Source organism: Mustela erminea, chromosome 2, assembly GCF_009829155.1.
Source record: "Mustela erminea isolate mMusErm1 chromosome 2, mMusErm1.Pri, whole genome shotgun sequence".
Classification (NCBI taxonomy): Eukaryota; Metazoa; Chordata; class Mammalia; order Carnivora; family Mustelidae; genus Mustela; species Mustela erminea.
In genome coordinates, this window is record NC_045615.1 from 142,871,539 (window position 1) to 142,886,564 (window position 15,026).

Genomic DNA, 15,026 nt, shown 5'->3' on the forward strand with positions numbered 1-15,026 from the left:
CCAACTCTTGATCTCAATTTAGGTACTAAGTTCAAGCCCTGTGTTGGGTGCCACGCTGGGCACAGAGTCTACTTTAAAAAAAAAAAATGCATGTAGATACCGTCTTTGGGGTGATCCGTGGTGGACATTTTGAGGGCAACTGACCCGCAGCCAGCACACCCCAGACTGCCTCCAGTGGACGCCTGAGCCAGCTGTGTAGCTTTCTCCTTTTGTCTCATAACCATGTCCACCAACGAGAATGCTAATTCACCAGCTGCCCACCTTAACGGGTTCAAGAACAAGGGGAAAGACAGTACAGAAACGAGGCGGCATAGAGAGAAGTTCACGTGGCGCTGAGGACAGCTAAGAAGGATGACCAGATGCTGAAAAGGAGAAACGTAAGCTCATTTCCCGATGATGCTACCCCTCCACTGCAGGAAACCCGCAACACCCAGGGCACTGTAGAACCATCTGTTGATGACAGTCAAGGGCATAAATAGCAACAATGTGGAAATCCAATTTCAGGCTACTCAAGCTGCTAGGAAACTGCTTCCTAGGGAAAAATACAACATAATCCGGGCTGGATTGATTCCAAAATTTGTGGGCAGAACCGATGGTAGTCCCGTTCAGTATGAATCTGCTTGGGCTCCCACTGACATTGCTTCCGGGCCATCAGAACAGACCAAGGCTGCGGCAGATGGAGGTGCTAGCCCAGGACTCCTTTCCCTGTTGGCATCTTCCCACGCCCACATCGGTGAACAAGCTGTCTGGGCTCTAGGAAACATCGCAGGTTTTTGAGAGGTTATCCAGTACAGTGCAGTTGGCCCGCTACTGGCTCTCCTTGAAGTTCCTGATATGTCATCTGTCTTTAGCATGTGGCTACGTCCGTAACCTTCCTCAGACACAAACCTTTGTAGCAACAAGAATCCTGCACGCCCCTTAGATGCTGTTGAGCAGATTCGTCCTACCTCAGTTCGTCTCCTGCATCATGATGATACAGAAGTATTAGCAGATCCCTGCTGGGCCATCTCCTGCCTTCCTGATGGTCCAAATGAACGGACTGAAACGGTTGGGAAAACAGGAGTTGTGCCCCAGCTTGTGAAGTTTCTAGGAGCTACTGAATTGCCCACTGTGACTCCTGCACTAAGAGCCATAGGAAATCTTGTCACTGGGACAGAGGAACACTCAGGTTGTACTAGATGCAGGAGCACTTGCTGTCTTTCCCAGCCTGCTCGCGAACCCTGCTAGAAAACTAATATTCAGAAGGAAGTCACGTGGACAATGTCAAACATTACAGCCGGCCACGAGGATCAGATCCAGCAAGTCGTGAATCATGGATCAGTCCCATTCCTCATTGGTGTTCTCTCTAAGGCAGACTTTAAGACACAAAAGGAAGCTGTCTGGGCTGTGACCAGCTATACAAGTGGTGGGACAGTTGAACAGATTGTATACCTCATTCACTGTGGCGTAATAGAACCGTTGATGAACCTCTTAACTGCAAAGAATACCAAAATTATTCTGGTCATTCTGGATGCTATTTCCAACATCTTTCAGGCTGCTGAGAAACTAGGTGAAACTGAGAAACCTAGTGTAATGTTTGAAGAATGTGGAGGTTTGGACAAAACTGAGGCTCTACAAAACCATGAAAAGGAGTCTGTGTACGAAGCTTCCTTAAACTTGATTGAGAAGTATTTCTCTGTAGTGGGAGAGGAAGATCAGAATGCTGTGCCAGAAACTATCTCTGAAGGCCATCCGTCCCAAGTTCAGGGTCGCACTCCTGGGAACTTTAACTTCTAGATCATACAGCTGAGGCAGAAAGTTGCTATGTGCTCTGTTTGGTAGAAGTTTGTCTTACTGTTTCTCTTCTAAGAACTCTTTTTAAATGTTTTGTTATTGTAGCACTTTTTACAATAAAAATCTATTTGACCAGTTCCAAACTATACAAACTGTAGGAAGCTGCCCTCTAAGTGGGTTTCTGATTTCTATATGGAATCTCCTGTCTTGCAGTGACCTGTAAATAAAGATTAAATTCCACCCAAAAACAAAAAATGCATGTAGACCTTTAACCATTTTCAACAGAGAAAAATAAAACTTCCTTCTATAGAGATGACCTATGGGAATTGTGGAATTTGGTCATTTAAATGATCCAGTTAATGGTGAATGCAATTGGCCAGTATTATGCATACACGAAAAATAGTAATGCCTAAACCCACACAGCTTTATCAAAAAAGTCTACTGAATATTAAACTCTTAAGTATAACATCTCAAAGTCTCTGATCAGGGATAATACACATTTTTATTTGTTAACATGCTTGCAGCTGGTGCCCTTTTTTGTGTGCTCTCTTCTCAGAGAAACTTACAAGAGCGACCCTGTAGACCGCAATGGGCAGAGGCATGTTTTATTCATCATGGTACACCAGTGCCCAGCACGTAACAGAAACCCGCAAATGTTTATGGCATCCAGCAGTGGATGAGCAGATACTTAATTAAAAACAAAAAAAAGTCCTAAACCAGGTTTAAGACATGCTCCTAGAATTGTTCAAGATTACTTGGGCATTTAATGCTGTTCTCTTTTTCAGAGTAACGTAAGGACACAAATGAAATTCAGTGCTGGGCAGGAATCCAAAAGCTTATTTCTCTTGTGCAGCGTGAGCTGTGTGTTTGAATTGTCTTGCCTTTTGGGGTGAAGGAAGGAAATTCAGGGAGGTTAGTGGTTTTGTTGTCATTATTTCATGAGGCCTCCCAAACATTCCTTCAGTCAACAGATACACCCTGTGCTAGGCACTGTCTCAAGCAAAGAAGATACCATGATGAGTAAGACTGGCAAGCTCTCTAACCTCTGGGAGCTTCTATTCTGGAACTCTCCATAGACTTGTACTATTATTCTTTTCACTGCTCACTTTGGGTAACTTAATGACGACATATCATTTTTATAATCAGAATATTTTTAAGAGAATATTTTTTAAGGAACTACTAAATAAAGGGTCACAAATCTGAATTTGTAATATGACTCTGAGCATCTTTGGGGCAACACTGCCTCAATTACACAACCATGGAAGTGAAAAAAGACCAGGCACTCCCTTTATCACAAAAAAAGCGCATAAATAAGTATAACCTTTGCAGAAAGAAATTTTGCAGTCTCTTTCAACATTTTTTTTAAGTAGTCTCCACACCCAAAATGGGGCTTGAACTCACAACCCCAAGATCAAGAGTCATATGCTCTACCAACTAAGCCAGTCAGGCACCCCTCTTTCAACATTTTAAATCTGCCTGTCTTCTAACCAAGTAATCCCAATCTTGTAAGTTTATCCTAAAGATTGCTTGCACAAATAAGGAAGGATACATGTACCAAAATGGCACTGCCACATTATTTGTTATGGTGGGAAATGACAACCTAAATGTCCATCACTAGGGAATTGTAAGTAAATTCTGGTATGCCCATACAATAGAAGATAATGCAGTTCTTTTTCAAAGGAAGTAGATCTCTATGTAATGACTTGGGAAAATATACATCATACCTCGTTATAGGGCCAGGTAAGTCAAAAAAGCAGGCTGATTTTTTTTTAAAGGTATGGTTTTCTATAAAATAGCCAATGTTTCAGGTGTGCTAAGCACCTGACATGTATTATTTTTTCCTCACAACAACACTGTGAAATAGGTACTGTTATCATCCTCACTTTACAGAGGAGGAAAGAAAGCTAAATCATAACTTGCTCAATGAATGCAGGTATGTGACTTTGAGCCCATGTGCTTAGTCATTCTGCTGTATCCAGGAACCACTTCTCCCTTTAATTAGACTCGTTGAAGTTGGGGTTTTTCCACCCTCAACCAAGAAAATCCTAATAAACAATCCAAATACAGCTCAATTGAGACTAGATAAATAATAGCACAATAATATAATGTACTATGTAGCTTTAAGAAAAAAGAAACTACAGGGGTGCCTGGGTGGCTCAGTCGGCTGAGCAACTGCCTTCAGCTTGGGTCATGATCTTGGGTCTCAGGAACCTGGTATGGAGCCCTGAATAGGGCTCCCTGCTCAGGAGGGAGTCTGCTTCTCCCTACCCCCATCCCTGTCACGCAGGCACGCGCTCTCTCTCTCTCTCAATAAATAAACTCAAAAAAACAATAAAAGTAAATAAGAAGAAACTACATATACTAATATAAATATAAACCTAATATTAAAAAGAAAAACAAGTTTATAGGAGATATATATAAGTATATATATGCTTTAAGATAATAGACAAAAGTTTACACAAAAAAGCATAGAAGTATTAACAGTTAAATGTCATAAAACCAGTACTGCAGCAAAATTCTTTTAACACATTCTTACACTGGTGAATCTTTTTTTAAATCATTTATTGAAATCATTATTATTAATTCTTTCTGACTATAAAAGCCTTCCATGTCATTGTAGGAGGAGTGGACAGAAGAATGAGACTAAAAGAGGGGCGCCTGGGTGGCTCTGTGGGTTAAAGCCTCTGCTTTCGGCTCAGGTCATGATCTCAGGGTCCTGGGATTGAGCCCCACATTGGGCTCTCTGCTCAGCAGGGAGCCTGCTTCCTCCTCTCTCTGCCTGCCTCTCTGCCTACTTGTGATCTCTGTCAAATAAAATAAATAAAATCTTTAAAAAAAAATGAGACTAAAAGAGAGAGACCTTTTTACTTTATATGTTTCCAAATTGCTTGAATTTATTAGAAGAGTTTATGTGATAACAACACAACTCCCAGTGCTATAAGAAAAAAAAAAGGGGGCACCTGGGTGGCTCAGTGGGTTAAGCTGCTGCCTTCAGCTCAGGTCATGATCTCAGGGTCCTGGGATTGAGTCCCGCATCGGGCTCTCTGCTCAGCAGGGAGCCTGCTTCCCTCTCTCTCTCTCTCTGCCTGCCTCTCCATCTACTTGTGATTTCTCTCTGTCAAATAAATAAATAAATAAATAAATAAATCTTTTTAAAAAAAAAAAAGGTGTGTAGCGGGGAATATTGAATGGACAGTGGGCCAGCCCACAAAATCAAAGGAAAAGTTGACCAGCTAAGCCTAAACCTTGGCAAGGCAGGAAACAGGGATCCCTCAGCTCTAGCCCAGAATGTCACCTTTTACCAAGATGCTCTGAGTCTTCCGTCTCTGCTTCCTTGACGTGTTGGCCTCATGCCCTCTTACTATAGTCTTTCTATGGTGAGGGGTCACCATGCTTCTTTAGGGCAGAAGGGAGAGGTCCTGGGTACACCCAATGACTAATGTGTACTACACAAGCATAAATTTCTCTCAAAAATTTTTTAGAGCTATCTTCATCTTATGTGTAAATACGTTTTTTTTCAAGTGACAAAGATGTGTGTAGAGGAACGTTCTCTGAAACAGTTTTATAATCATTAGAAGTTGTAAACAACCTGTAGTTAACATTTGTTGGTTTTTTTTTCTCTTGGATTTTCGTCTTTCTTCCCTCTGGGAACAATGCACCCAGTGTACCATGTCAGCTGAATAGGTCCTACACCACCTTACTTCCTGTGGCCACAACAATCGGCCTGAAACGTGGATGTGTAATGAACCAATCATGAGTCTTTGTCCAGAAGAGTCATTTTCTTTTCAGGTAGTACAATTTTAGGGGCTGTGACTTCAGATTCTTTTTTTTACCTGGAGCTCGTAGAAAAGAATGATTTCCTGTTAGTTCAGGAAGTTGCTAGGACGGAATCTAGAACTTCAGATTTTTGTCTCTTACACAGGAGGTGAAGCTAGTCTAAGAATGAAGCTCTTTATGCTAAAATAAACAGAGATAAGGGGCACCTGGGTGGCTTAGCCAGTTGCGAGTCACCTTGAGCTCAGGTCATGATCTCAGGGTTCTGGGATCCAGCCCCACAAAAGTCTCCCTGCTCAGGGGGGAGTCTGCTTCTCCCTCTCTGCTTCTGCCCCTCCACCCCACTTGTGCTCTCTCAAATAAATAAATAAATAAATAAATCTTTAAAAAAAAAAATTACCGGGGCCCTGAGTGGCTCAGTCGGTTAAGCATCTGCCTTTGGCTCAGGTCACAATCCCAGGGTCCTGGGATCCAGCCCCATATCAGGCTCCCTGCTCAGCAGGAAGCCTGCTTGTCCTTGTCACTCTCCCTCTGCCTGCCACTACCCATGCTTGTGTGTTCTCTCTCTTTGTCAAATAAATAAATAAAATCTTTTTAAAAATTAAAAAAATAAAGTAACCGCCATCGCCTTTATTATTGCTAACGTTTATTCTTATTTTGTATCAAACTCGAAAACAGGATGTCCCAATCTCAGTACTACTGATATTTTGGACTGAAAAATTCTTTGTTGTTGGGAGCTGTCCTGGGTGCTGTAGGATGGTTGGCAACATCCCCTGCGTCTACCCACTAGATGTCAGTGGTGCCCACACCTTCAACAGTGACACCAAAAATGCCTCCAGACGGTATCGAGAGATGTCCTCTGAGCGGGAAATCGCCCCAGAGCTGAGAACCACTGCTCTAAAAGGAGGGAAAACCCAAATATCTGCATTAGCCCGGATGGGAAACTATTGGAAGATGATACTGAATCTAGGAAATATTTCTACCTGCATGATCCTGGACTTCACCAGCTCGGGTTACAGTCAGCTCCAAGTATTTCACAGGCATGTGCCCAGTGCAGAACACTGTCCAGGTACCTATACTTTAACTTTGAAAGATGTGTAGGAAGGGGGAAAGAGAATAAATCTTGCCCTCTCAACAAAGACTCCACTTCGCCCTCATGAAAGTCACCTTTGCCTGCGAGAAGAGCCACCAGGAGGCTGCGGAGTAAGAACGGGTATTCAACAGAGAACAGCACTACTTGAAGACAAGGCTGATTTTATTCCAGCTAAATAAAGCAATGCACAGGGGCACCAGGCAATAAGCTTAACTCAAAGGGCAAAAGCCAAGAAACAAGGTTTTTTTTTGTGTTTGTTTTAATTATCCGTCACTGCACATAGCCCTCTTCCACACCTCCCATGGGCTAAGAAATCCCATGCAAAGGAACATAGGAAAGAGAAAAGGGGAAATGGAATTCATCTAGCATACTGTGGAAGGTGGTTCCTCCGAGTTCTCTTCTATAAACTGCTCCATCAACACGGTCCACTCCGGATTATTTTAATATCATGACCTTCTTCCCTGCAAATTGAACAACCATAAAGACACACTTATTACCCATCATACTGAAACTGTCCTGCCCTTTGTACCAAGAAGACCCATGAGATTCCCTCTCAGGGGATGCTGACTTAATCATTTTTAAAGCTAAATCTGGTACACAGTGAGTGTGAAAGCCTCAACTCTATCATTTTTTTTTCCTAATCCTGGGCACTAACCTCAGAAAAATCACTCCAAGAAGACCGAGGTAACTCACCAAAGACTGACATCAGAGAATGGACCCCCAATCTACAAAGCAGAATACTCTGTCCTGGCGTGATACTTTGGATATGATTCCTTCCCACGGAACACATTAGGCTAAGCTAGAGTAAGATGACGTAGGGTGTCAGTGGCCAATGTGAACTCCCGTATTAGTTGTTTGTCGGTGTCTGACGTAGGACCTAGGGCATGCCCATACACATTAGCTCTGTGACCAACACATAAGTAAGAACTTGCTTGAAAAACATGTGCTAAGACCAAGTGGGGCCGAGCTGATGTGGCAGAGACTCTTGGTTACAACTGGTACACCCAACTAAGCAGACTCTCACGCAAGGGAGCTGTCCAGCAGACATCTGAAGGCTGATCGACCACCCAAGCTGTAGGTGTGAAGATGCTATGTCAAGACAGATGCTGCTGGAGGCTCTGTCAGCATAGAAGGTGACCTGCCTGAAATCCAGGCCAAAGCTTGTCGCAGGACAGGTGTCTCCCTGATCGCCTTGTGACGCCCTCCTGGATCCTCTTCAGAGGGGCTTGTTAATTCCCTCCACTAAATTTTTTCTTAAGATTTTGTATTTATTCGACAGAGAGAAACACAGCGAGAGAGAGAACACAAACAGGGGGAGTGGGGGAGGGAGAAGCAGGCCTCCTGCTGAGGAGGGAGCCCGAGGCAGGACTCCATCCCAAGACCCTGAGGTCATGACCCAAGCCGAAGGCAGACACTTAACCGACTGAGCCACCCAGGGGACCCCTCCACTAACTTTCTTGTGTGACTAATTTGTGTGATAAAATTTGCAATAAACTGAGGAATTCATGAATTTAAAATTGGCACTACGTGGTTATTTGAAATGTGCCTAATCCTGCGATTCGCCCTGCTTTACCCCTATGGGAGGCGTCACAGTCACCTGTGAGGGACATCAGGTATAACACATACTACTTAGTATTCTCCTAGGTAGAATTGTTAAGACCTATGTCCCAACTCATAATGAAGGAGGTACAGGTTACCTGCACATGCCTCTGAATTTAAAAGACTATTCAAGGGGCACCTGGCTGCCTCAGCTGATGGAACATACAACTCTTAATCTCAGGGTCATGAGTTCAAACCCCACACTGGGTTTGGAACCTACTTAAAAAAATTTTTTTAGGGACATCTGCATCAGGATCCCCACTCAGTGGGGAGTCTGCTTCTCCCTCTCCCTCTGCTCCTTCTCCCGTTCCTTCTCTCTCTCTAATAAATAAAATCTTTTTTAAAATTTTTAAATAAATAAATAAATAAAAACTACTTAGTATTTCACAAGTTTAACTATTAAATATACTCCTAATTTGGGGAAACTGCCCATCCATGGTTAGTAACATAGCCTGATTATCTAGTCTATAGTTGGTTAATCACAAATGCCATTCTCTAGCTTTGACCTAGAAAATGCACTAAAAGATTGTCTTTTTAAATGTTGTCTGAAAACAGAACTACTATGTCACATATGATTCTGACATTCAAGAAAAGAGTTGCTACTTCCTAAGCAACCAAAAATCAAGAAAAAGACTAAAGAAAACTTGGCTAGTCTGTACTGTAAAATTATGTTACCTGATTTTCATACACAGAGTACACTCGTTGGGATAAGTGGACATGTCACTTCCACACACAGGGCTAAAGTCTCTGGGACATCCTGGTAATTTATACTGATTGCAGTTTGGCTAGAAAAGAGAGAGGAAGACAGAAATTACAGAACTAAGACATTCTTTTCACAAAATAGTGGAGGGGAAGACAAAGTCTCAAGTCTCCCAGATTTCCTAGAAACATCCTACAAAAATATTTCTATTTGCCACACACAAAATGATTTTTCAAATGCAAAAAAAACCCAGATGCAACATTGAAGCAATGGTTTAATGCCTAATATGTAAGAAAAGGACCTCAGTCTGGTTGATTTTTATTCATTTATTATTTTTAAATTAAATTTTTCTTAGAAAGGGAGGGGAGGTAGGAGGGGGAGAGGGAGATAGAGAAAATCTCAAGCAGACTCCATGCTCAAGACAGATCCTAGTGCGGGGCTCAATCCCACAACCCTGAGATCATAACCTGAGCCAAAATCAAAAGTTAGATGCCCAACCAACTGAGCCACCCAGGTGCCCCAGTCTAGCTGATTTTAAGATTTTTTTTTTTTTTTTTTTTGACAGAGAGAGATCACAAGTAGGCAGAGAGGCAGACAGAGAGAGAGAGAGAGGAGGAAGCAGGCTCCCTGCCGAGCAGAAAGCCTGATACGGGACTTGATCCCAGGACCCTGAGATCATGACCCGAGCCAAAGGCAGCGGCTTAACCCACTGAGCCACCCAGGCGCCCTGGCTGATTTTTAAATGAAAGGCCAAGACAGGACACCATACTCACTTTCCAATCCTTTAACTTTGTAATTTGCATCCTACTACTATCTCCACATTAATGCTGTTACGTTCCACCTTAATCCCTTGGCATAATATCAAGACAAATTCAAGAATCTAATCTTTTAGTCTGGACCTTTAAGGTATTAGCATGTAACAGCACCAAAGAAAGCAGCAGGTTCATAACTGGACCTTCCTTAGGGGTTGCTATGGGTTGAATTGTACCCACTCAAAAAGTGATGTTAAAGTCATAACTACCAGTACCTCAGAATGTGACCTTATTGGACATAGGGTCTTTGTATAGAGAATCAAGTTAAAATGAGGTCAGCAGAATGGACCCTAATCCAGTATTACTGGTATCCTTATAAAAAGGGAAAATTTGAGGGCGCCTGGGTGGCTAAGTGGGTTAAACCTCTGTCTTCAGCTCAGGTCACAGTCTCAGGGTCCTGGGATCAAGTCCGACATCGGGCTCTTTGCTCAGCAGGGAGCCTGCTTTCTCCTCTCTCTGCCTGCCTCTCTGCCTACTGTGATCTCTCTCTGTCAAATAAATAAATAAAATCTTTTAACAAAAAAAAAGGGGGGATTTAAATACAGAGTCACCAACAGAGGAACGATCATGTGAAGACATTCTCTGATGGACTAGATAAACAACTAATCAAAATCAATCTATTTAGCCTGCAGATCTTAGGGTTTTTTAATATTCAACAGAAGTTTTCAAATGCTTTCATCTCAAAGAATGACTAATATAAGGATTTGGAGGAGGACTAACAGGCCGGTGAGGAAGTTCTGTTTATTTTGTTTTGTTTTTTAAGCAGAAGACCTTTGATGTCTCTCAGATTCCCCAAGGGATCTATCCAGCGAGAAGACAATGTTGGTATCCCAGGCTGTTTTCAGTCTAATTCTCATGATTTCAAAGCCAGCTTTGACTATATACCATTTAACTTTATTAAATTCAGGTTACTCACTTCCTGGATTTTCTTTGAGCTGAGACATGAGGCTTTATGAACAAATACTTTTCACTCATCAATGATGTCAAATAATTTCATTAATATATTATGCCCCCATTAACCCTAGTTTTATTATATATATATATAAATTCAGAATAGGTTCACCATCTAGGGAGGCTCTAAATTACACCTCACAACATGCCAATTATAGAGGAGAGTTTACCCATGGTAGTCTGCTCCTCAGAGCTTTTGAAGACACTCTCATTCTGGAAGAGGGCCACATCACGTTTTTACTTACTCCTTAGAATCAATTTAATTTCTGTAGAAGGATGTGCTATGTTTCTAGATAATTCTCTGAGCTTTATACTCTGAATCTTTTCTTCTGAAAAGTTCTTAAATACTTTACCAGATATATTCCCTTGTTTGTGTATTTGATAAATGAAAAAGATTTTAAGATAGATGATAAACAAGGACAAAGACAAATTGAGTCCTGCCTGTAAGAAGTTCAGTGTAGTGTAAGAAAACAAAAAATACACATGGAAAAAATAAATAAATAAAATAATTTTAAAAAAAGAAATATACACGGTGGCAGATAGAATGTAGATCAGAGGGATTTGGGAGAATGTCTACCTCAAGGAAATAGAGCAGACTAACCAAAAGCACAGTGGTGAGGGAAGTGTTTGATCTGAGAGCAAAGCAGTTTAATTTAAAGGAGCATCCAACACTCTTTCATAATAAAAACTCAACAATCTAAGCAGAAAAGACATCTTCCTCAACCACCTGTAAAACACCCACAGCTAACATTATATCTAATAGTAAAAGACTGAATGCTTTTCCCTCCAGATTAGGAATAAGACCAGGATGTCCATTTTCATTTCTTCTATTCAACCTCATATAGAATATTCTAGCAAAGACAATTATGCAATAAAATAAATAAAAGGCATCAGATTGGGAAGGAAGAAATAAAACTATTTCTGATTTATATAAAATTTCTCTTTTTATATAGACAGGTCTGAGGAATACAAAAGGAACGATTACAACTAAAAATGAAGTCCAACAATGCTGCAGGATACAAGATCGATATACAAAAATCAGTTGTATTTCTATACACTTGCAGTGACGCATCTGAAAATGAAATTAAGAAAAAAGACCCATTTATAACAGCATTAAAAAGAATAAAATATTTAGGAACATACTTAACAAAAGAAGTGTAAGAACTAAACACCAAAAACTACAAAACATTGTTGAAAGAAATTAAAGACCTAAATTAGTGAAAAGGAATCCCATATACATAGATCAAAAGATTTCACTTTCTTAAGATAGCAATTGTCCCTAAATGGCTCTATAGGTTCAATGCAATCCCTATCAAAAATGCCAACTGCTTTTTTTTGCAAATTGGCAAAATAATCTTAAAATTCATGTGGAAATGCAAGTGACCCTGAAAAGCCAAGACAATCTTGAAGAAAAAGCTGGAAGACTCACACTTCCCCATTTTGAAACTTACTACAAAGGTACAGTAATTAAAACGGTGTGGCACTAACATCTGAAACTCATATAACACTGTATGTTAACTACTCTGGAATTAAAAACAAAACAAGGGCGCCTGGGTGGCTCAGTGGGTTAAGGCGCTGCCTTCAGCTCAGGTCAGGATCCCAGGGTCCTGGGATCGAGTCCTGCATTGGGCTCTCTGCTCAGCGGGGTGCCTGCTTCCTCCTGGCTCTCTCTCTGCCTGCCTCTCTGCCTGCTTGTGATCTCTCTCTCTTTGTCAAATAAATAAATAAAACCTTTAAAAAAAAAAACAGGGGCGCCTGGGTAACTCAGTCATAAGTGTCCAATTCTTGGTTTCGGCTCAGGTCATGATCTCAGAGTTGGGGAGATGGAGCCCCATATCAGGCTCCCCACTCCACAGGGAGTCTGCTTTCCCCTCTCTCTCTTCCCTCTGTGCCTCTTTACACCATGCCCTTTCTTTCTCTCTAAGATGAATAAATAATGGCACGCCTGGGTGTCTTGGTTGGTCAGTTAAGTGTCTTCCTTCCACTCAGGTCATGATCCCAGGGTCCTGGGACTGCATCTAGTTCCTTGCTCAGCCAGGAGCCTGCTTCTCCCTCTGCTGCTGCTTCCCCTGCTCGTGTGCTCGCTCTTTCTCTCCCTCTCTTTGACAAATAAGTAATTAAATCTTTAAAATAAATAAATATATCTTAAAAACAATAATAAAAATAAAACAAAAAACAGTGTGCCAATAGCATAAGGATAGAAGAGCACAAGCTATGGGAAAGCGGTGGAAGGTACAGGAAGAAAGACAGGCTGCAGTCAGGACACTCTGTGGACATTATTATTTAGATAATGTTCATAAAATGTCTAGTACAAGACGTAACCATTAGACCAAGTACTTTTTGAATCATCAAAGAAACTATTAAAGGAAACTATGTGCTGAGGGCTTCAAGGACTGAGCTATTTTCAACCAAAATTTACAATTTTGATCTGCATGAAAAGATCTGCCTTAGAATCTGAATTCTGAAGAGGCAGTCAACAGTTTCAGAAGTGGAAGGTCAAAAAAAAAAAAAAAAAAAAAAAAAGTGGCAGGTCCGGCCTGAAAACTAACCCCAACCCAACCCATCTGGTCTTCACTACATGAGTGGAAACAATACAGGCGGTTTCCTACTTACTGTTCTGTATTCCGAAGGCTGATCAAACTCAGAGCTCAAAGAGTCCAAAGAGGCTGCAAGAAGACGACAGACCTTAAAGTACACGGTCAAGGTCAATTCTTACTCATAAGGGGCTTTTAAAATCCAGCTTGTTGTTTATCCCGGCCCACCCTCTCCCGTTGTCTCAGATGCCTAGCTTCTTTGCACAGCCCCCACCGCCCACGCCCACACCCCCAGATAAGGGTATTCAGGCGTCCTCTGGCACCGCTCCCGCAGGCACAGCGAAGGAACATTTGGCACCGGTTCTGTAATGCACCACCCTAACAGGCTCGCCTGAGATAGAACTTCGGAGCTTTGGAATAAAAGAGAAGTAACTCTGATTCTCGATATTTTTCTCCTCTGGGGCTCGGGGCAACAAACACACCACTTAACGTTAAGGGCTACCGTTTTAAGTCCGTTTTCAAACCGGCGTCTAATGGGGCGGGCCTCAAGCCCCTTTCTCCTAAGCCTCTGCGTGCCCGCGGTCACCAGCCCTCTCCCTGCTCTCCTGCAGAGCTTCGGTGGAGGCCCCTGTGTCCGTAAAAAACCAACGTCTGGCATTGGCCTCCAGAAAATCGGCTTCAAGGGAGAAAGGGCAGACGGCAGGGGGTCACTGCGGAGCAGCCGGGAGCCAAGGCCAGGCAGGAACCAAAGAGCATCGCTGCCTCCCCCGCCACCCCCCAGCCCTGCACGCCACCCACGTTCGCGCTCCTAGACGGCCGCGGGCCGCGGGAACCGCCAGTAACGGGTGCGCGGAGGGCCGCCAGGGGGCCGGGATCCCGGGGTGGGTAGCGGGGGGGCCAGACCCACTCCCGATGGTCCTCCGCACCGCCCCCTACCCCGTCCTGGCCGAGCAGGCGGGTGAGCGGTGAGCGCTACCTGCCAAGTCCGCGGCCAGGAGCAACAGCACCAAGCGCACGGCCGAGAGCGCCATGCTCCCTCCGCGGTCAGCCGTCTGAGCGCCGTCTGAGCGCCGCCCGCTCCCGCGATGCGCGACCAGCACCGCGCGCCCGCGTGGGACCGGCGACGGGCAGGCTGGGAGGGAGGGGGAGAGGCGGGGGGCGGGGAGGGGCGACGCGAGGGGAGGGGCCGTCGTTACCCCGCACCTTCCATCCCGCCCAGGATCGGAGTGAGCTGTTGAGGGCGCGATCTCTCCTTGCAGCAAACAAGAACCTCGTGGGAGCCCCTGGGGGAACAACTTTGGGGGAACAACTTTGGGGAACAACTACAGAGTTGGAATTACAGATTCCGTCAGCCAGCCCCTATTTCTTCAGCATCCACTCTGTCCGAGGCGGTGTTTGGGCGCTAAACAGGGGAGGCCCCTGCTCTCTGGAGGTTTTCTCGTGTAGGTGTTGGGGATGGGGAGACGCAGGAAACAAGTGAATCCAGGCAGTAATTTCTCGAATTAAGTGCTAGAGGTGGTGGGAGAAGGGGAAGACTCCGTGGAGAGGAAAGCCTTTCAGAGGTGGCTTTTGAGCTGAAAGCTGAAATGGGAGAAGGAAGCCTGGTGAAGAGGAAAGGCTCAAGGAAAGCCAGCGCGGAGACCCAGAAGCAGGAGCAGACAGCTCAGGGTTTCAGCCGAGCCGCCGCTGGTGAATTAGAGGGAGGGGGAATGGAGATGGGCCCCAAGGCCAACATCCGGTGTGGAGGTACCGGCCACGATAAGGAATTTGGACTTGTTCTGGTTGCAGCA

At 43.6% G+C, this 15,026-nt stretch overlaps 1 protein-coding gene, 1 long non-coding RNA gene and 1 pseudogene across 2 annotated transcripts in view; 2 read left to right on the plus strand and 1 right to left on the minus strand.

Annotated features, from left to right (window-relative positions):
- Positions 1 to 12,218, plus strand: part of LOC116585115 — a 44,345-nt gene extending 32,127 nt beyond the window's left edge. The window contains exon 3 of the long non-coding RNA XR_004283470.1: positions 11,656 to 12,218. This is a non-coding gene — a long non-coding RNA (uncharacterized LOC116585115). The remainder of the gene's footprint in view (positions 1 to 11,655) is intronic.
- Positions 75 to 2,032, plus strand: LOC116585112 (annotated as a pseudogene).
- Positions 6,785 to 14,382, minus strand: SPINK2 (serine peptidase inhibitor Kazal type 2). The gene is made up of 4 exons (XM_032334401.1): positions 14,213 to 14,382; positions 13,316 to 13,368; positions 8,915 to 9,024; positions 6,785 to 7,101 (listed from the first exon to the last, which is right to left on the minus strand). The coding sequence occupies exons 1-4, from the start codon at positions 14,265 to 14,267 to the stop codon at positions 7,056 to 7,058; spliced, it is 264 nt and encodes an 87-aa protein (XP_032190292.1). The 5' UTR covers positions 14,268 to 14,382; the 3' UTR covers positions 6,785 to 7,055.
- Positions 14,383 to 15,026: the final 644 nt, after the last annotated feature.